The 22,212-nt window shown below is 44.7% G+C and overlaps 1 protein-coding gene across 5 annotated transcripts in view; it reads right to left on the reverse strand.

Moving 5' to 3' along the window:
• Window positions 1-22,212, reverse strand: part of HDAC4 (histone deacetylase 4) — a 234,540-nt gene that overhangs the window by 116,300 nt on the left and 96,028 nt on the right. For all 5 annotated transcript variants that reach the window (XM_080933234.1, XM_080933233.1, XM_080933232.1 and 2 more), the window contains one exon: window positions 5,253-5,324. In XM_080933234.1, coding sequence (XP_080789360.1) covers window positions 5,253-5,324 — 72 coding nt within the window. The remainder of the gene's footprint in view (window positions 1-5,252; window positions 5,325-22,212) is intronic.

Below are 22,212 nucleotides of genomic sequence, written 5' to 3' on the forward strand. Positions count from 1 at the left end.
ACTACTACAGCACCAGCCAGAACTTCCAGGAGTCTCTCTCCTGTACACAAAGGCTGACTGCCTAGGATATTGGCAAGTGACTGGTAATAGTGCCATCATATGGCCAGCATTTTTTCTGCTCCACCTCCCTGCCTGCTAGCTGGTACTAGGTTACCTGCCAAAGCCTAGCATCTCCTTGCGTCCCTCAATCACTGACCAGTTCCACACCATCATTTAATGCTACTGAAATCATGTCAGCTTCTCAAGAAAACTCTAACCACCCGAGGAAGACCCTGACCTTCTCTGCTCTTCCCTCTCTCTCTACCTTGACTGTTCTCCTGGCCGTAGCCTACCACCACAGAAACAGGGATCTCTGGATCGCACATGCACATGTCCAGGACATGAGCCTGGCTGCAAAAACTCCTGCCTATAGAAAGGAGTAAGTGAAGGATGAGCTAGAGTATGTCTTTCTGGACACAACCTAGGGTTCACCTTCCTCACTGTCCTCTTACTCCTTGTGGCAATTGGGACCTTTTCTTCCATTCTACACATACTCAAGTATCAGAAAGCAGATCAAAAGACAAGCTGTCTCTAAGAGGCCAAAGGCACAATAACTTATAACATGCTACATAACATACTACATCTTAACAAAGGTCTACTGGAAAACTCATACTTTCAAATTTTAAAAACATCTAAGTGTCATTTTTTAAAGAACTATAAAATAACTCTCCTGTGAAACATAATGCTTATAAAATATTGTTATTAATTTTTATAAATTGAACATCACAAATTACAATTTGTCAAGTGGAGGGGTGGTGACCCAGGGATGAGAGAATGCACACAAGTCAGAGCAGGGAATCTATAGGAAAGAAACGGGAGGCAAACTGGAGATGCGGCCAGACTGACCCAGTGTCTTCATTAGCTTTCCTGTCAGTCAACAGACACAGCCCAGCAAGAAACATGGAGGGATGGGTGTGGCCAGGGATGCTAGAGAAAGGAAGACAGCCCAGGTACTAAGCTTGGTACTCAGGAGGCCTTTGTGAGATAGAGATAGAGCTAGCATCCCATACCTTATACTGTTCATCAACCTGACAGGCTACCTGCTTCTGCTCTCTGTTCTAGTCAAGCACTTAGCCCCTTGTCAAGAGGCCTCATGATCTATGTGCTGGGGTTCTGGTTCCACATGGCAGCATGAGAGTCCCTTAGGAACACAGAAACCTGAGTAGGTCCAACCAGGTGTACAGGGTATGGCCCCAAGGTAATTTTTCCTTAAAGGTAACCAAGTATTAAGAGTAGAAAAGATTACACAACACTAACATGTAGATACTGAAAACTCACTCCCATCCAGGCTAACTGGGGTGGACAAGGGCTGATAAAATTCTCTTGCACATCCTGGCTGACTTGTCTGAGATACTAAAGCCCTAAAACTTACAATAATAATTGATGATAAACACAGACTGAAAGTGCTTTGAGCACTGAGCACAAGTGATGTCACAGTGCATGAATCTGCCTTTGCATACTAGTCCTGTCATAAATGACAATTGAAACAAAACTCTCAAATATCCATGGAAAACGAAGCCTAGTTCTCCGTCCTTTGTATGACACACGCCTGAAGGTTATTCCTGAGGCCACTACACATAAAAAGAAAATTCTTTTTAAAATTAAGAAATGAGGAGAGTAGCATACAGCAGTTATGGACAGCCTAGTAGTCAATAAAATGTTTACTGTGCAGGCGTAAGGATCTGAGATGAATCTCCATAAACCCTGTTAAAAAGCTGGGCAGGGTGGTGAGTACATATGATTGTTGTGAGGGAGAGGACAGAAGGGGACCATGGGGCAGTCTAGCTAGTCTAGTCCCAGACTCTAGGTTCCATATCAGAAAACATGGGCAGGTGCAAAAAGAAAAACACAAAAGGCTGACCTTTCATCCTTACATTCACACACCGAACACACACACAAGTATCTGTACATACCAGCACTCACATAGTCCCATCAAACACACGTGTGTGCACACGCACACACCCCCCCCCCCAATTATCAGTCTCAGGATACTGAGATCCGTGGAACTGGGATCACTTGGGAGCAAACATACACAGTGAGAATACTTTGCTTTGGATAGCCACTGTGTGCTCAGCTCTAAAACCAAGAGTCACACACCTTTCCCTGCCTCATGTGACATCCTGTGATAGACAAGGAACATTTCTGCAGCACAGAACTAAAGAGATGGGCCACTGTGAGAAGTGTAAACAATCCACTCAAAAGGGAAGGTTGCTTTCTTCCTCCCTGGTCAGTGGGGTGGCAAAGGATGCCAAGTGGGAAACAGTGGACAGAGTAGAAAGGGCAGGTCTAGCTAGACTGGGGGTGGGAGTCAGAAGCTCAGGCAAGAGGGTGCATTCAAAGCCAGCAGCATTTCTGGTAAACGATGGTAGTGAACACAAGCAGAGGGGTAGGTGGATTGTCTAAAGAGACACACGATCCACACAAGCAAAGTACAACAAGACAATATTGGACAAGCACATGTTGTGAAAGTTAGATAGAACATCAGACGTACAGGAACAGTGTCTCTTCAGATAGCCATGGGAAACATGGTGTGGTTTCAACTGCAAAGTGTTCTGAGGCACAGAAATGGAAGCACCAGGACTTGGGGCAAGGCAGAAGTACTAATAGTTATCTGCTCAGAGAGTGCAGCCTACCTGGCTACCCTTACTCATGCCACCAGCAAAAGCCAGAGATCCCTTCCTACAGAGGAAGAAGCACAGAACGGGAGCAAGGCTCAGTGGAGGCTGCAGGCTACCTGTGAGATGTTTGGTCATTTGCCCCATGGTTCCCAGCAGACATCCAGAATGGGTTACATAAGATTGGGAAGAGTCTCAGAAACTAACAGTGGCCAACGCCTTGAAGGGCCTAGCCAGCTCTTAGGTATCCATCTCTCCTATAATGGACAGACAGTTGGCTCACTAGGTAGACTAGGACTGTCATCACTTAAGGCAGAGCCCAAACAGACAATGCCCTGTGGAGAGGGGGGAGCGCAGCACCATGTCCCCAGAGAATGGGAGAGGACAGACAGAGAACAAGGACAGCAGGTAGCACACAGCCAGAAAAGGCCCTAAGAGTAACTCTTCACTCAGTCCCATCAGCAACAACACAACAGAGTGGACTATGAGGTCAGTCACTCAGAAAGCAGCCTGCCTTACATCTCAGCCAGTTGCTCACTCCATTAGATGAGCACAGGGCTGTGGTGAGGGCTGGCAGGCAGGAGAGATGCTGCCAAGTGATCTACACCATACTGGGTAACCCACGCCTCAAATCTGCAGGGCTACTCAAGACACCCTCACCCTTGTTGATTCCATCTACCAAGAACCTCTCATGACTCTCATCCTAGCCTGCCCACTGGTCTTCCTATATCAGCTGCTTGGCTCAGCTGCAAGAGATATCCCTGCTAGAGATACCTTCACAAAGCTGTGCTGGGCTGGAGAACCCCAGAGGCAAGGATCAGGCCAACCAGAGGAAGAAGCCATGATGCAACAGGGACAGGAGATAGTGTCCTGGGTGGGCTCAGGACAGGTCCTTAAGCTCTGCTTCCGTCCATACTGAGCCCAAAGCAAAATGAAAGAGGGAAGTAAGTGGGACCTGAACACACAAATCCCTAGAGACGGCCAGGTAGTGGAAAGCAAAACCAAGAGCAAAGCAGACTACTCTGAGCTGAGGGGGGTTGGGGGGGGGGGGGCTTGGCAGACTGCCTTTGGGGAATTCTTTGAAAGAATGTTTTACACTCCCAAGAAAAACTCCAATTTGAGCACTCCATCAAGGCAACGGGTGGTAGCAAATAAATAGCCCTAGTAATTCTTGCTACAAAATAGCAAGGCTTGATTATCATCAACAGAATTTTCATGGGGTCATGAATGCAGGACAAGGACTGGTATAGAAATGAGAGAGTACGGGCAATAAGAAGGCCTGGGCGCCTTTGGATGCCTCCTTAGATGAGACACACAGCATGTCCGAAAACAGGTAAGGTTAACTCAATGGCCAGGAATACAACACAACTAGTAACTGCAAAAACCAGTTAAAATGTCTCTGTTCTATAGTATAAAAATGCAACATTAAAGATATCTCACATCAATTTTCAGGGTTTTGTAGCTCAATCTTATTATTTCTGTGAGGTGTCTGATTCTTGATTAACATTTCTGAAAACAAGTGAAAGCATGCCCTCTGTGCTGACGGCTTCTCAGACACACATCAACACGTAGGCTCTATAGGATGTTCCACATACCTGTGGATACGTGCCCCTCTCTACCCACTCATAGTGCTTCAATGAGCTTAAAACTATGCTGCAAACAGTCTGACCTTCAATACTGTAAAGATGTGTTAAGCACGCTAGGAAATGAAGGAAGCTTGGCTACAGAGGTAAGAGGTGTGCTAATCCTTGTTGACACACCATCCCGAAGCAGACAAAGAAACCAAGGGGAGTGGGCACAGCAAACACTGGTTCTTGAGCTGGCACATCACAGAAACACCCCACGCCATGCCATCTTCAGTACCAGTCAGTGTGACAGTAAGGGAGGACATTTATCACAGAACCACTAAAAGCGGACACTGATATATTGGAGTTTAGTGAGAACTCTGCAGGGAATCATTATCACCTGTGTCTGAGAAACAAGAAAACAAAACCAGGTACTCAGAAACAGAATTCACACAGTGACAGACATCAGGAGACTGGAGGCAGGTCAGGCCAGGCGACAGCACTGCAAGCCACAGCCTATCCTCACACCACGCTCTCAAAGAGTAGGGTGCGCTTTTCATTGCAGAAAAATGGCTGCAGAGCCTTTTCTTAGAAACTATGTTTATTTTTTCAGTCTATTGAGGCATTTAAGAGACACTTACCTCATTCCATACTAGGCAAGACTAGAAAACTACCTCAGAACTATGGCAGTGTTAGACAAAATGACTTGTAGCAAACAATACTTGAGGGAAAGTGAAAATCAAAACTTCTCAAAACACTCAGACTCTAAAAGCTGGACGGGTTCATGAAATAGTTAGTCCCCAGTTCCTACCTCTGTTCAGTGTCCTAGTGTAAAGCCAAGGAAGGAAAGGAGGTGGTAGGTGGGAAAGGGGAGGTAGAGTCCAGACACCAAAGACACCTGAAATGCCATTTGAGTGTTTATCAAGTCCAAAGCATTCAGATATCACACTGACTTCCACTTCTAAAGGGACCTGCACCTCCTGTCATACTCCCCAGTAAAGCAGGACTTCACAGCACAAATGTGTTGACTTACCCGTGCTGGGCATGTGGTTCACACGGGCAGGATTCAACAGCTCCACAGGCTGGTCTCGGCCAGAAAGTCCATCTGAGGAACAGAGGAGACACTGGCTTCAGAAATGGTGAGTTGAAAAGGTTTTTGCAGGCGACGATCCCCTCCTTTTAGAGGACAGTTTCAATTCCAGCACAGATTGTTTTTGCTTGTCAGAAAAAAATGAAAAGCTCTTTGTAGAATAATCAAAACAGCCTCCAGCTGAGATATGGTAAACTAGGATTCCTGCCTGAGGGCATCTGGTGGAGCAAGCATGGCTCACTTATACTAGGCCCACACTGGGCTTATCAGAAGTGGGCTTTTCTGCAGAGACCACAGCATTAAGATAAATAGTTGCCACTCTTCCAAGATAACAATGAAGGGTCTGGACTTTGATACAGACAAAGCAACTGTGCATGGCCACCAGAAGGAAGTGGGTACCATCTTACTCAAGATGCCTTGCCAGTGGACTTACAGATTACACAATCATTTCTTTGAAATACATTTTTAGATCATATTCAGGAAGCAATCGAGTGTTCTGACTTGAGGCAAGAATGAGACTAGAACTCACTGACCACCAGTGCCTGGTACCTGTTTTCCCCAAACACAAAGAAAAGAAAACCTACAAACTCCACAGAACCAGACCTTTCCTTTAAAATCAGCATGTGACAAGTGGTGTTAAATGTTCTGCAGTGACATGCATTCCATTGCAGAACAGCATCAGCAGTCACCCACAAGTCATTTAAAGAAGAGCACAGCAACTTCACAGGGCAGTCTAGTTGCTCCCATGGACAGAATTTCAAAGCAGAACACAAAGAGGTAACATCACTTCAGGCCAAACAGGGGAGCCAATCTGTGTGTTCTCTGAGGAATTTCAACTCTGAAGACAGAAACCTCAAACCAGGAGATCCCAAATATGCCCTTCCAAAGAAGCAGCATGCAGGAAGCTATCAGAATCACACAGGAGACTGCTCCTCAGTCTCAATCAGAACCAAACAAGGGTGTCAGACAGCTCTCTTCTTTCCCGTAACAAACCTCATCCTAGTTCTGACAGTCTTAGCATTTTATAGTGGTCAAAAGAAGCACACGGAGTGTCTGGGATACTGTGGCCCATGCTCCAGGGTTCAGAAGGAAGACTGAGAGGTCACTGCAATACCTTATATATCCCAAACAATCACCCTACCACTAAGAGACTGAAGGCTTTCTTTGGAGCACCATCACCTGAGACACCCAACCATAGGTTGTAAAGCAAACAACAGTCTCCTTAAACTTTATGACTGCTCAAAAAGAAACCTCAAGGGGCAGAAAACACTTCCTAAGCCTTTCCTTCCTGCAAAGAAATAAGTGTTCATTGTAGAAAGCAGTGAAATGCTCTAAAAGGTAGGCTGTGTAATCATGTGTGTATGTAGGTGTATACACACACACACACACACACACACACATACATACATACATACACACGCATGTATACTCGCACACATGCATGCATGGGAAGTTACAGTCTGCTTTGCTTGGAAGATCCCTCATGGTTCTTCCTGCTCCTGCCACCAGTGCATCAACAAGAAGGCCTCCACCAGTCACCTTACCCTTCCATCTGGGAAAAGCTCAGGTTTACTAGCTGACCAGTACTCCAACCCTGGCACAGTATGCCAGCAAGCATGGAGACCATTTCTGGAGTATAAGCCTCAATTGGTTAGTATCTGCCCTGAGCTCTGAAGGCCCAATGACTCTGAATGACACACAATAGTATCTATTGTACTCCCAAAAGAGATCTACCACATTTCCAAGTGGCTGATATACAGTGTAAGTTAGAGGCTGAGTCTATATTTTCATCATGTAGTATGACTAAGTCTTGGCCCATATGCAGGATCTCTTGGCTTTTTACTGGTGTGTGTCCCTTAGCCTTCAGGGTGTGTTCACTGAGCATACAAATTAGCTGTCTAACCTCAAACAACAATATAAGGGTGAGGTAACATGGATTCCACATGTAAGTCATACTTTAAGCTTTCCTTAGAACAGCATATGCTGTGCCCTGATACCACTAACTTCTCCACCAGCTGGGTGATGTCCTCTGATTCAGCTCTGACACTCTGCCTACTGTTCACATTGACACTACTGTAGATAATGGGGAGACTTCAAGTCTAAAATATTAAATAGCTTGTTCTAGAAAACAAACAACAACAATCCCTTACATCTTAAATTACATGTCATTCTGAATATAACAACAAACCCTTACATCTTAAATCACATTCTGAATACCAGATGAAAACTTGAGTTCTCCTACCCAATCCTGCCCAAGATGTGAGCCAAGCTTTGTCTAGCACTCTGGGGATGTGCCACCTACTTGTTACTCAGCAGCTGTTTCTATTACCAGACCAACTGCCATGGTACTGCCAATCTTGCATCCAAGTAACTCTTGTTTTACTTAATAACAGCTGACCACAAAGCACAAGACAGTCATGTGAGCAATTCCAGCACACCAAGGAGAAGCTAAAACGGCCTCTCGGTGCATCCTACCATCATCACAAGAGAGTAAGTGTCACACAACAGAGCTTTGAGAGACCACACACAGAGACCTTACACGAGCACTTTGTTGTGTTTGCTCTACTGTACATATTATTAGCTGTTATTCTCTTGATGAACCTGACTTGTCAGTTAAACTTTATTACTAGTGCATGTGCATAGGAAAAACAGCACACAGAGGAGTCAGCACCTTCTGTGGTTTCAGCTTTCACTGAACATCTTCAAACACAACCCTCTTTGCACTGAAGTGTTTTTTGTTTTCTTGAGGATAAAAATGAGCACTCATATGAAGAGAGGTACATGATGCCCAAAGTCCCCAGGTATAGAAGTCCCATCCCTATAGAATTGGGCTGATCATGAGATTAGTCTTAACTGTCATCTTGACAATCTATAATCACATGGATAGAGAGTCTTAATGAGGAATTATCTAGATCTGGTTGACCTGTGGAAATGTCCATGAGAAAATGTTTTGACTGTTAATTGATGGAGGAATACCCACCCTAACTGTTTAAAAGTGAAGAAAGCGGCAAGCAAAGATGCATTCATTTCTCTCAGTTAGTAGCTGTTGAGTTCCCCACCTTGACTTTTCCTCAGTGATGGAAGCATATGCCAAATAAACCCTTTCTCCCAAGACTTGCTCTTAGTCCAGTTTATCACAGCAACAGAAATGAAATCGGAACAGTGATCATTCATCCTCTTACTGGCAACAAGCTCAACATCACCAGTCAAGAGATTTTATGTGCCAATCTCTAGCCCTCTTGCCTCTTCCTTTACACACTAGAACAATGAGTAAGGCTAGCAGCCCCAACCCTAGAATCTCAAAGACATCCTACTACTCAGGAAATCACAGGGGCTTCAAGGGCCCAGTTCCAGGATTTCCACCAAAGGCCATATCTTGTTCTTCTTTTACTGGGAAGACTATTGCACTCTAAAAACGATATGTAAATTCCTAGCCCTGTGTCTTCCCATCTCTGATGACCAACCTCAAAATACCTGGACTCCAATCACTGATTCAGCACTACTGTGATATGGCATGTCTGCCTCCCAGGTAAGAAGTAACTCTGAGAAGAGGATCATCTGCAATGCACATCACCCCTAGCGGATTGAATCTCCCTGGATCACTTGCAGAGTTCAGCTCCAGTGGACTGGCTCTCCTCCTTTGGGCTCCTTCATGAACTCACAGCAAGCCAATACTGCATCCCATGTGCGGCACACGGAACAATGCTTTGTTTCTTGGTTTTGTTTTACTTTCTCATGAGAACAGCTCAGAGGTCTGACCAGCAGTCAGCGGAATGCTGTGTTGCAGCTGGCATCCCAATGCTCAGCCAGCTAGCTGTGCTCAGTAGCACACCTTCCTACCCACTGTAGCTCAGCACATATCCGGCAAAGCAGGACCCAACATTCCTCTCTAGAATCAGCCAGAGCAATGATGGCCCCTGCACTATCACATTAACAAGAATCTGTATCTGAACACCCCCAACCCCCACCTATCCACCCCCAGTACACATAGAGCCCGGCTGCACCTGTGACCCTATTAGGTCTCCCAGAGTTGCTTTAAAGCATTTAGTGTCAAAACTCTTGAGCTACTTACTTGGTTTTCTTCATAGGTGTCTGATATTTTCATTACAACATTTAAAATATTATTAAAACATAAAAACATTTGTTTAAGCACTCTAAATATCTACTTTACTTGGCTGATGCACATTGGCAATGGGCATCCTTGGCTCTCACTAAAATCTTACCCTTCTACTTATCTAGTTTCTTTCATGCTCTCCACATGGGAAGTGACAGTCTGGCGCTCCCTTCCCCAGCTCTGTGCTGCTTTCTCTTACAGAAAAGGATAGTGATCAAAAACTCCTGCCTTGTCACTAGTCTTCAGGCAATGTTGTTTTGGCAAGAATTGTGACACCTGTTGTAGGTTTCTGACTGTAACTTTTACCATGCTAGTATTGGAACCTGCCTGGTGTTTCTGGTTTGCCAAGACAGATCTCTAATTAGGTATGGATGCTTAATGTATTTAACTTTTCTGTATCAATCAAGAGGCAGAGAAACTTGTCCTTCAATCTGAAATTCGGTGAAATTCTTTTTCTCAACTGCAGCCAATGTTGCTTCCCACAAGAAAAAGACCTGGTCAAGTTGGGCAAGTTTTGAAAAAGAGAAAAACAGCCAAAGACTAGAGACTAAGAAGTTCGTGAGACCTGAAACCCTCTCCATTTGGTTTAGGGTCACACTTCTGCCCACCACCAGTAAAAGAAAAGGAATGACTTAATACATCAAAGCACTTGGTAGGGGACTGAAACGGGGAGAGCCAGGATGGCTATGATAATGAATGGTATGTTTCTTTTCTACTGGAGATTTTTCAAATATATGGCCAATGGAGAACCTGGTGGGTAAGGGGTAGCCAGAATAATTCACAGCCTTCTTGGCCACTGAGCATCTTAACAATCTTTGTGGCCAAATTCTCTCTAAACTGCCCTCCTTCCTTTTAGCACATACTTTAAGACAGTTGGTGTGGGCAGTTGCTCACGAAAGAAACACAGATTGTATCTCCTTGGGTTACTCATAGGCTTCCCTTGGTTCTAATGGCCCTGTCAGGACCTGTCAGGTCACGCTTTGTCCTCACTCTCATGAATACACTTCAGAAGAAGACAGTGAGAACTAGACAGTGAATGGCTGGCTATTCCGATCACATCATATCAAGGGGACTTCTACAGCACGAACATGGTATGTCCACCCAAAATACAGGCTGAAACCTGACTTCCAAGGTAACAGTGCCAAGTGGTAGAAGTCACTGCTCTAGGAAAACTGGCTTCTTTCCCATAGGGCTAAATTAATCAGAGCACACATGGTTGCTATAAAGACAGCCCAGCTCTCCTGTCATGCTTACACATCTAACTTCCACCATGTTCTATGAAACACTGTACCTTTACCAGGAAATAGCCAGATGCCAGTAACATGTTTCTGAGCTGTCCCATTGCCCAATATATAAATAAGCCAAGTTTGGAGTATTCTGTTACAAAACAGAAAATCACGCTAATAGACATAAAGTGCCAACTTCCTATGTGAGTGATGACCACCCATGTGACTGAAGTACATTTCACTGTTGTTAAAATACATCTTTGAGTCCCTATCCACTCTGTTACCTCTAGGAAATGTCACTATGTACAGGTCATACATGAAAAGCTACATGCAATTTTCTTCCCCTGCCTGCATCTCAGATGATCTGCGTTAACAAGGAGCACCTGATGGGCAAAGGGTGGTAGGTACTGGGCCTAAGTCAGGCACACAGGTACAGGTGCAAGGCCAGGTCAGATGTTGCCTACATGGCTTCAAGGGCTCAGGTGGAGATGCAGGACCTGGAAAGGTATCTGTTTATGGCTGCAGGTTGGGCTCTGCTATGTACACACAATCTTGGGCTCACTGATCTGTATGTCTCATCTCTAAAGCAGGGAAACTACAGATCCCTGTTAGAGACACTCCCTTTTCTGCCCTCCGTGTTGCCCTGCCCCAGTCCCTAGAGAGCTCAGCTCTTGCTACACACACAGGAAATGATCCCACCCCTCTAAGATCTAACCTTGTTCCTGTTATCTGTTCCTGCCACAGGGATCTTTGTAAAGGAGTGAAAGAAGACTGCTACCCAGCCACAGCCCAGCTTTCTGCACAAGGGACAGCAGGAGGTACCCAATGTCACTTTACATCTGAAACCATGTGGCTCTGAGACAAACTGCAACACACTCTGAGGTGTGAGGCTGCAGGATACAGAACTGCTGATGTTGAACTAAAATCTGACTTAATAAGAAAGTGAGAGACTCCTGAGTTAAAGATATTTGTGTTGTGTGTGTCTTTTTAAACTCGGTGACAGAACATTTTAAAACAACAACAAACCAGCATGATGGTAAATACACTGCCCCTAAGCCTGACAATCTGAGTTCAATATGTTGGACCCACATGGTGGAAGGAGTTCCACAAAGTGTCCTCTGACCTGCACACATGTTGTGGCACACGCACGCATGCACACACACACACACACACACACACACACACACACACACACACCCCTGCACACTCACATATGTATGCATGCATGTAAAGTAAATATTTTAAAATGTAATAAAAATTAATTTAAAAACTCAGGTTAGCTCTTACAGCCGAGGACAAGAAAATAACCATGAAAGGTGATCTGGTGTATGTGCCTGGGTAGCAGTGAAAGGACTCCCCTTTCCTAAGAGTCGTCGCCCGTGAGAACTGAGAACAGAGGCCTCGCCACTACTCACTGCCTCCTCGCCGAGCAGCTCAGTGTGCAGTCACGGACGGCTTGATTCCCCGTGTGTATTTAGTGTGGCTTTACTGGGTTTGTTTAGATTCAGTGGCCAGCATACCATCCCTTTGGTCCATCATAAGGTCCCTTGGTCCTGACCCATGTGACCACTGGTTGGATCCTCCTAGCACCAAAACATGCCATTCAGCTAACGTACGCAAGTCTGCCATGAATGGCTCAGTGACAGAAACGATCAGCTACCAGTCCCCCCTCCCCAACCCACACACAGACCTACTAGGCTGAGTGCTCCCAGCCCCCCACGTCCCTTTACTCCACAGCCCCTTCCAGGCAAGGCAGTGTTGTGCACCCAGCTAACACTAGGCTCAGCTTTCAATAAACCCAGCTCCTCCCTGTGTGAATTTCACTAATAGCCTTGAGTGCCCCAATCCATTAAGTTCTGCTTTTTCTTGCCACACAGGTTATTGAGAAATACCAAAGTTCTATAATAAAGCTCGCATCTGCCCATTAATAGGAATTAAACTTTAATGAGTAAGTGTCGTGAATTCCTCAGGCATGCCCAACATAGTTTATGTGTATTTATTAGAGAAAATGAAAATGGAAGAAAGACTCTCTTTCTCTAAGCGCTATTTTTCCTTTGGGGTAATCAGGCAGACATTTAAAATGTCAAGGATAACCTATGAGGTGTTCCCGCTGATTTTCCCCTAAGAATCACAACTAGCTCCAAACCATGGTAGGAAGAGAAGGGATGGGAAGGGGGGCGGTGAGGAGAGGAACCAGTCAGGAATAATTTTTTCCATCCTGTTTTGAAAAAGTGACTAAGGAGGGCTTTTTTGTTTCTTTTTAAAACAGCTATTACATGGAACACCAGTGACAACAGATTTTGTCTGTTGAACATTCAGCTCAAGGACAGATCTCCTGGCCTATGAGCAGCTCTCATCTATGAGACACCATAACTACAGTGGCAGCTGGCCACTGGGATCTTGGAGCTGAGAGGGAGTTGGGCTCAATCTCACTGAACACAGAGAGGGTCAGGCTGCACAGCCCCAGTGGACCACCAACCTTCAGGATCTGAAGGCAGCGCCTGAGTCTGGATTGCTTTCACACTGAAGGCTCTAGAACTGTGTGTTACGTGCACATGGAAGTGTGATGGTAATCTGGGCTTTGCCTGAAATACTCAGACAGAAATTAAGACAGAGAGCATGAAGAAGACATGGCAGAGAATTCCAGGGCCTTAAAGACGAGGAAAGAGGGATTACTATATAAAAATCACCCTTTCTTTGACATGTGCTGAATTTTTTTCTTGAGCAGCCAAGAATAAAGATAGGTCCTCCCTTCTTTGAACCAATACAATCTGACTAGCTTATCTTCTCTCAAACGTTCCCAAGTTCTTTGGTGTGTCCCTAACTCCTTGCTGACCAATGAATATGCTCCTGACTCCTGTCAATTTATAAACGAGTGTCGAACTTCCACAGAAGCCACGGCCACCAGCACATGTGGTACCTGCCAATGTTCTCACAGAACTGCCCTCCTGCTGGACTTCCTCCTCTGCCGAGCTCATGAAGTGATATGAAGTGATATGAAGATATCATGAAGGCTGATATGAAGTGGCAGGCAGACTACCCCTTAACCCAGCTAGCTATTCATGGCTCTTTAAAGTTCTGCCTTAACACAGGCAGGACATTTGGCTTCTGTCAAATTACCAGGAAGGCTCAGTGTTTAGGACCATGCTCTTTACAGCATGGTCAGTCATATAAACTGGGACAAAGCACAAAAACACCATCTCTGCCCAGACACTCTGACATCACACAGAAGCCTAAACCTGCATGCAAAGGGAAGGATCATCATGCCTGAGATCATCCACAAAGAACCCAAAACTGGCTACCACTTAGGAAATCTTCTCTAGGAAGATATAAATATAGAAAATGGCAGTATACACACAGCCAAGAAGCTCTAGAAACAAAAAAAGCACAGCATGTCCAAGGAGAAACGTGTAGAACACTGCACACCTACAGGCAGGCACTGTCCAAGGGGAGAACAGGCCTAGCTGAGTCGTAGGGTTCCTGGCACAAAGCACATGGCCAGGTGTGCCAAAAACTCGACAAGCACTCAGTGAACCAGCAGGTGGGTGGCAGCAAGGATGCAAAGGAGGATGCAGAGAAAACATCTTTGTCTGAATGGCCACCACAGCCATGTCCTAGCATCTCTTGGCCAGGAGCAAGTGTCTTGTAGAAGGCGCTATACATTGGCACTCAGGGACAGGTCTCCCCCAGAGAACATGATCTATCAGACACTTATGGGCTCACAGATTAGAGGACAATGACTTAGCCAGCTCTGCAAACAGAACTCATCTCTGTGCTCAAGAACATGCCCATCTACCTGGGGGTGGGTAGAATAACTGGGTGCATGATTTCAGGCCAGTTTTCCTCAAAGTGAGGAGGAGGAAATAACCGTGGAAACAGACGTTTCCCAGAGCCTGTGTAACACGGATGGGTGACGACCACAAAGGATAGTGCAGCAGTATCCCGTATCCACGGGCTCTGCGGCAGCTCTCAATGTAGGCACCTTCAGTCAGGCAGGGACATGGGATAGGGACAGAGTTGTCTCAAACAAAGATGCAGCCCCAGCTCTGATGCCCACTGGGGATGAACTAACCTTGCCTATTCCAGACATCAGCTGTCTGTTTTTAGGAGCAGCAGTTGTGGTAGACATCTCCTATTTTCTGAAATAGCACTTCAAAGGAGAGCTTGAGGAAGGAGGAAAGGGCATGACCTGGGGCCATGTGGCCTGGGAGGCTTGGGGTGAGACATGCCCAGCTACATCAGACTTGCAGAACCAATCTCCAGCTGGACTTCCTTGTCTGTTGATCTGGCCAAGACTGGCTGATATGAGGAGTTAGGTTAACTAATATACAGGGAAGACCATGATCTGAGTTTAGCCAGAGTATAGGCTAGCCCCTCCCCTGCACAAATGCCAAAGCATCTGACTCCCTGAGAACGGCGAGTCAGGAACCAAACCTATTTTATGGATGAACCTGCCTCCAAACACTGTTGAACATCACAAATCAGCTAAAGGTGTCTGTGGTTAAGTGACAGGAACCTGAAAAACAGGTAGATGTTAACAAGCAGCTCAAAGAAATGAGTCATTAATCCACAACAATAAACCCTACCCAGTCACCAGAGAGAGTCAGAGGTGCTCACCCTGTGGCTGAACAATGCTGAGCTTTTTACCCACTCTCCAAGAGCTCTGCCTGCCCTGCAGTGCTCTTGGCATCCTGCTGATATGCCTTTGAGAAAGACTGGTTTGCTTGGATGCCAGGAGAGAGAAGAATAGCACAGAAGGTGTGGCAGCAAGTGCTGAAGGGGTGGACCGACCAATGTGAGGTCCAAGAGCACTGTCCCCTCCGCGAGAAGGGCAATGTGGGTTCAAAGACTTTCCTGGAATTTTGTAGGATTAATATTTGCTTCAATTCATTAAAAAGACTTTTTCCCCCTAGACTGGGTCTCACAGACTCTTTCTACTACTGAGCCTATGTCCTGAATTAGGAGCTTCGCAAGTCAGCCTCCAGCTCTTACTAGTTAGGTATTGTCTAAGTGCTTCCTTCACCTGAGCTTAGTCCTCAGAGTGGGAAAAGAAAGGGAAATGGAAGTTGCTGTCGTTGTCCCAAGTTTGTGCTGACCAAGTAGCAGAGCAACTTCCCATGCAGCATTTAGCTCACTGGTCTGCACACAGGGCACTGAGAACAGGGTGCATGGCATCACTTGGTCAGGAATGCACTCAGTGTTCTGACTGGCTGCTGAGCAGCTGCCAGGGTTTGAAGATACAACCTGGCGAATACCAAGTCCTGGAACCCCAAACTCCCAAAAGCCAAAAGGTCTAGTAAATGTGGTACTGGAGACAAGATCATTACTGCTTTAGACTAAAGCACAAGAGAGACGTACGTGAGTTGATGGCCTCTAAGCAGGCATCTGAAGGACATGCAAGAAAGTGCCGTGTAAAGCACACCTTGGGCATGTAGAAAGGAAGAAAGCTCTCCAGGAGCAGGAAAGCACAGGCCAAGAACAGGGCACAACACTGTATGTCTGGAAGAGCACAGTGGAACAGGAACATGGCTGTGGGTCCCAGAGCCATGATGAGGATCATGGGGCTCAGGAAGAGTTAAAGGCTCATTTCAGATGCCTTGAAGGAAATAAACTAGGACCACAGGACTAACTAGTAAAGTGGGTATGGGAAAGAGGTTGGGGAATTCTTCCAGAAGCCCAGGGCTGGTAGCAGCACAAGGAGCTGGAGGGGTATTCTTTGAAAGCAGTCTATTAGGACTATCTAGTAGCCTGTATGCAGTTTGGCCAGGTCATGCCACTTCCAGAGGTGTGGAGGCAGAGGCCTGGCAAGGGCACAAGGCTAAGGAAAAAGTCTGCTGATGTGGAAACCCATTCAGCACTTTGAGGAAGCAACACTTTGCATCTTTCTTGGGTCATTATGAATTTCTCATAAAATAGTGCTTGGAATTTGTTCAAGGGTCCAAATCTCACAATATCTGAGAGCCCACAGTACGCTTTGGTTTCATTTGCTCTGCTGACCATGGGTCAGTTCCAGGTCCTCTTGCCGACATCCTTCAACAGCAAAAGTTCCAACTGCCCTAAACATGTCCAAATACCTCCCCAGACTGGGCTAAGCTCTAGCCTTCTAAAATAGTATTCTTCATTACTATTACTTTTTATTTTGAGTTATAAGTGAACAGGCAATGGCATGCTGCAATATAGATGCTACATATTTCATGTAGGCCTGTGCAGGAATCAAACTGTAATAAAACCCACGATGGAACCCGTTGCTTTACTTTGGTTTTCTCCGTTGCCTCACTATAACCTGCATTCTCTGACTGAGACATGACCAAAAATACAGTGCCACTGTCTCTGTGTTACTTTTGTCTGGAAGGTGAGACCTTGACCTGCACTATCTTTCTGGGACCACTGTCTCCATAATGGCTGTCAGCAAATCAGGCTATAGAATAGAAAACAACAACAACAAAACCAGCTGTTTTCTGCTCCCATGAGGTATCAGATATATCCTCTAACTAGATGAAATGCCTGGTTAGATTTCAGAGCTCTAACCATCATTATCAGCATGAGACCAAGGCAGAGCCTACCTTCAAGGAACGGGGCCTGGAAGAAACCATCCAAGTGGAATCTGTCCCATCTCTCCCTAGCACTCAGATCTCCATGAAAGAAAGCTAACCCAAGATCTCAGGCCACCCTGCTAAAAACAGAGGGAGCAACAATGAAAGACAGACTATGTAAATGTGACTGAAGATTCCTAAGAGTCCAAAGGCACTGCCTTCCCCCTGCTGGCTCAGGAGAGTGCAGTCCCCATGTTCCTACCTACAGCTCTGCACTGGGGGCCATCACTGGCTAAGACTCAGCATCTCACTTTGGTACAGCAATCAGGTGTGCTGGCCCAAAGTATTGCTTCATTACAGTCCATAGGATTATTGTATAAACTATGTGGGTTGTGAACAGTGCTACCAACACTCAGCTCTCCTCCCCATTAGTAAGCTACTAGCAAGGAGCTTTCTTCTTGGAAGCCAGCAGGATCTGCCCATCTTGTCTGCTGTGACAGGAAAGATGACTTCTAGTAGGCTCAAACTATCTTTACACTACAGCAGATGCTGGGATAAAGAACCACAGTAAGGACTGGAAATCCAATCTAGCAAATTATTCTAGGAGACATGTTGAGATCAAATGGAGGTCCTGGAAACAGGACTCTTGCCCCAGATCCGTTTGGGTCCTACTGGGAAGCTCAGGTTTCATATGGATTTTATCAAATGGGTAGTTAATAAGCCTGGTCCTCAGCACGGTTAGCCTCTCTAGACCTCAGGTATCTCTGTCGAGCCTTCCTGTGGGGGAAGGGCTGATGCAGAATAGAAAGAAGGGTTTTTCTTGAGTTCTAATTTAGTCAACTTTTTTAAATGACACAAAGCTTTCCTTAATTTTTGTGTAAATGCAGAGCACACTGATATAATTATAACTTTAAATTATTTTTCAAAACATAATTATATTTTAAAATGTAGTGGTTTGAATATGCCCAGGGAGTAGCACTATTAGGAGGTATGGTCTTGTTAGAGGAAGTGTTTCACTGTGGAGGTGGGCAATGAGACCCTCCTCATAACCACATGGGAGCCAATCCGCTCCTAGTGGCCTTCAGATGAAGATGTAGATAGAACTCTCAGCTCCTCCTGCACCATGCCTGCCTGGATTCTGTCATGCTCTCACCTTGATGATAATGGCCTGAACCTCTGAACCTGTAAGCCAGCCCCAATTAAATGTTGGCCTTGTAAGAGTTGCCTTGATCATGGTGTCTGCTCACAGCAGTAAAACCCTAACTAAGACAAAAAAGAAGGACATGTACACATCATACCATGCAAATGTGACCATGACTGCCGCCATGTCAAGCAATGTGCAGGAGGTTTCCATCCTACCAAACTATTTAAGACCATGACCACACAGTGCCTTGCCTTACCTTGCTTCTATCTCCACACACTTCTATTTGCCTTCTGGACTCTTAACACCCCCCTAAGTACCAGACTGTTTAAATCAAGAATCCCATAGCATATGACTCACCCCAACAGTTTGTCCGAGTCTGTAAGCTGTGGCCACAACACATTTCAATTGCATATAGTATGGATGGACTCTTACAACTTCTCCACACTGGGTCTACGGTATAACTTTATTCCTTTTTAGACAGCCAAGATCTCGCTTCTAAAAATACAGTGACTTCATTGTATTGTGTTCTATTTTAATCTTCTAAAGATAGAGCTATCACCAGGAGAAGCAATTTGCTGTTGGCTGTGAGCTACACTACTGTCACTGTCAGGATGTGTCTTTCAGCCTTTAGGTTCCACATGACAACTACAAAGGGTTGTCCTAAGGTTTAAGCAGTCTAATATAGGACCCTGGCCACCTGGCATCCAAACTGGGACTCAACAACTACAGTGTATTTCAAAGATAAGAATACTTACTTACCTGGTAGGCCAAGGCCACATGCCTATCTAGTGGGCCATGCAAGTGTCTTTTAGAAGCCAAAAAAAAGGGTCCAGGCAAGGACAAAACTGTCACTGGCTGCCCTAGAGAACTCTTTCCAGGGAACCAGCCAGGGAAGCAGAAGGGGAAACTGAGAAGGAATAAACAAAATCTCTGTATAAGGTTGGGATCCCCAAGCCAAGGTTCACATTGGGAGTGGGCCCTAAGATCATTATTCATGTTCTTCTAGAACCCTAGGTATAGGAGTTAAAGTAAACTGTTTAGAACCTGAGAAACCTGAGAGTCCCATGAAAACAAAGAACAATGGCTCTTCAGAGAGCAATGTCCTACTGCAGATGAATTCTTCAATGAAAATTTAAAATTATAAATGATGGTAAGAACAGACCACAACCTAAAAATTAGTGAAGACAGAAAAACAGAAAAATCACTGTAATATATCTACAAATATTATAAGGAAACTGAACAGGATATAAAACATGAATTTTAATTAAGTATAATTCTAAAAAGTTATTAAGTTAATATTTACACTTGTCTTCAAATTATATTCATCAATAGTGTCCTAACTGCAAGATATGCTAAGGCAATGTTGCCACTCACATACATGGTATACACTCATAAATGCAGGCAAAATATCCATGTAAAATACAGTATATAAATCTAATAAAATGTGTTAATACTAAAAGTTAAAGAATATTAACTACAATTAAAAAAGAAAGCTAGAAAAAGGTGCTCTTGTAAAGCAGTTTTAATGCAAATTTTTAAACAGAAGAATGAAAACAGTTTTCTAGAATTGTTAGATTAGATATAAAGAGAGGGGGAAAAAGAGAATAAGACTACAGACCTAGACCACTGGAATGTAACATAAAAATAAACAAGAAAGAGTAATGAGTAATGTGTACATGAGTAAGAACAGCTAGTAGACCTAGTGTGAACTACTGCACAAAAACCAAAAACACACAATATAATACTTAATAATGACTGCTACAATAAATATTAAAAAAAAATTAAATCGGTTTATCTCTCTATTGGCCCTGAGGTCTCACTCCTCAGGCCCAATCCTGACACAGAGCCGCGCGCACCTCTGGCGCCCAGTCTGAGCAGCCACCATGGCCCAACTTGTCCACACAACTCCCTTCCCTTGGCGGTTTACTACCACCTGTTCTCAGCCTCTGTCCCGGGGTGTTTCTGCACCCAAAATCCCACAAACACAACTCTACAGCCCAATAGCTTTTCATACAGATTTATATATTCAACTCTCAATCCACAAACTCTCTATACAACAAGACTGCATCAAATAGACAAAGTTACAAACTGCCCTTCTATAGAGATATTAGACCTGGAAAATCCTTAATGTTCATAGCTTTTTAACACCAATCAATATCACCTGGGTGTAGCTGGTCCTTGGGAAACTCTGTGTTGCCAGGACCTCCCCCTCTGTCCTCTGACCTCCTCAGACCTCTCAGCCCATACTACCTCCCACGCCCCACCCAGTCACTGGCTTTCCTTTATTTTACTAATTAAAATGGGAAGGTTCAGTTGGAGTCATAAGACTAGGCAGCCCTTCTTGGGGAAGTGGAATTAGCATTAAAATACAAACAGCTTCAGGACAATCTACAAATGACAATACTCTAGAATTCAGAAACATCATTAGAGTTTTGAAGTCCTAAGTAGTATAAACAAGTACAAACCTGCATATAGACATTTTCCAGTGAAATATCTAAACATCAACATAGGAAGATATTTTTTATAGCACTGAGACAGTAAGAAAAAAGAAAGCATGGGTTGATTATTGGTCTTTTTGTTAAGATCGAGAATCTAACACTTCCTCTATCTGAGAACAACACATTTAAGGGATTTTTAGAGGTAGGAAATGGAAAGAATAACTGGGCTGAAAACTATTTCCTAAGAGCAATAAAAGGAGGAGAAAAGAGCACGAGATAAAACTGCCGAAAGGTGTAGCTACCTCCACTTCTGCGCCCAGCTAAATTTTCAGTCAAGAAAGAGGAAGGGGTGGGGAAAAGCACTTGCCGACTAACAGAAAATGTTTACTGGGGCTGGAGAGATGGCTCAGGAGTTAGGAACACTTGTTGCTATTGTAGAGGACTCGGGTTCGGTTCCCAGCCTTCACAGGGTGGCTCAAAACCACCTCTTCCTACAGTTCCAGGGTATCCGATGCCATCTTCTGACCTCCACAGGCGGAGGCACGTGGGATATACATATGTACTCACAGTCTGAACATTTATATGTATAAAATAATTAAAACTAAAAATATTTAACATTCAGAAGCTATGGGTCAGAATAACAACTAAAGGATTATGCCCAAAGAAGACAGTGTCTCCACAGTCAAGTACAATGATCAATTCTAAGATAAAACACTAGTGAACATGTTCACACAATCACCAAGACCACTTTTACCACAAGTATGTGTTGGCATTAGGATAACCCCCTCCCCCAGCAATAGCTCCACCCACAGGTGACAGGAACCTAGCACATCAATTGCCATGGAAACAGCCAAAGCATTCCCAGAAGACATCAGTTCTAAATCCCATCTCCACCTGGGAGCAAGTGACGTCACTACCCCTACAAAAGACCAAAACCCTTCCTCCTCTCTCTCTTTCCTCTTCCTCTCTTCGCCCGGCCTTGACCCCTGCCCTATCCTGTTCTATTAAACCTCTCCACGTGGAACCGTGTTTGGTGTGGTCTGTCTGGGCCTAGGCGAGAAATCTAATTTACAACAGTATGTTTCTTAAGACTTGTTTCCCTAGTGTGTTGTGTAGTGTAGTTGTGTGTGTGTTTTAAAATCACTGTTTCACTGTTTGAAAAACCATTTTCGCTTCATATGTGTATGTGTGTGTGTGTGTGTATGTATGTATGTATGTATGAATGAATACACAAATACCTTAGTACAAAATTTCCCTCTCCACTTTGATACTAGAAAACCCAAATTAGTATATGTTTTTAAGGCTGACGTAGGCTGTGTTTCACTTTTAAGAGTTCATCATTTTTCCTTGGTGCCAATTTCTTTATTCTTGAATGAATCACGTAATGTTTAGCTGTCCTTGAACACAGAGGGCAGAGACACCAACTGCCCACTGCGGCTGCTGCCTTC

Source organism: Micromys minutus, assembly GCF_963924665.1.
Source record: "Micromys minutus genome assembly, chromosome: 19".
Lineage (NCBI taxonomy): Eukaryota > Metazoa > Chordata > Mammalia > Rodentia > Muridae > Micromys > Micromys minutus.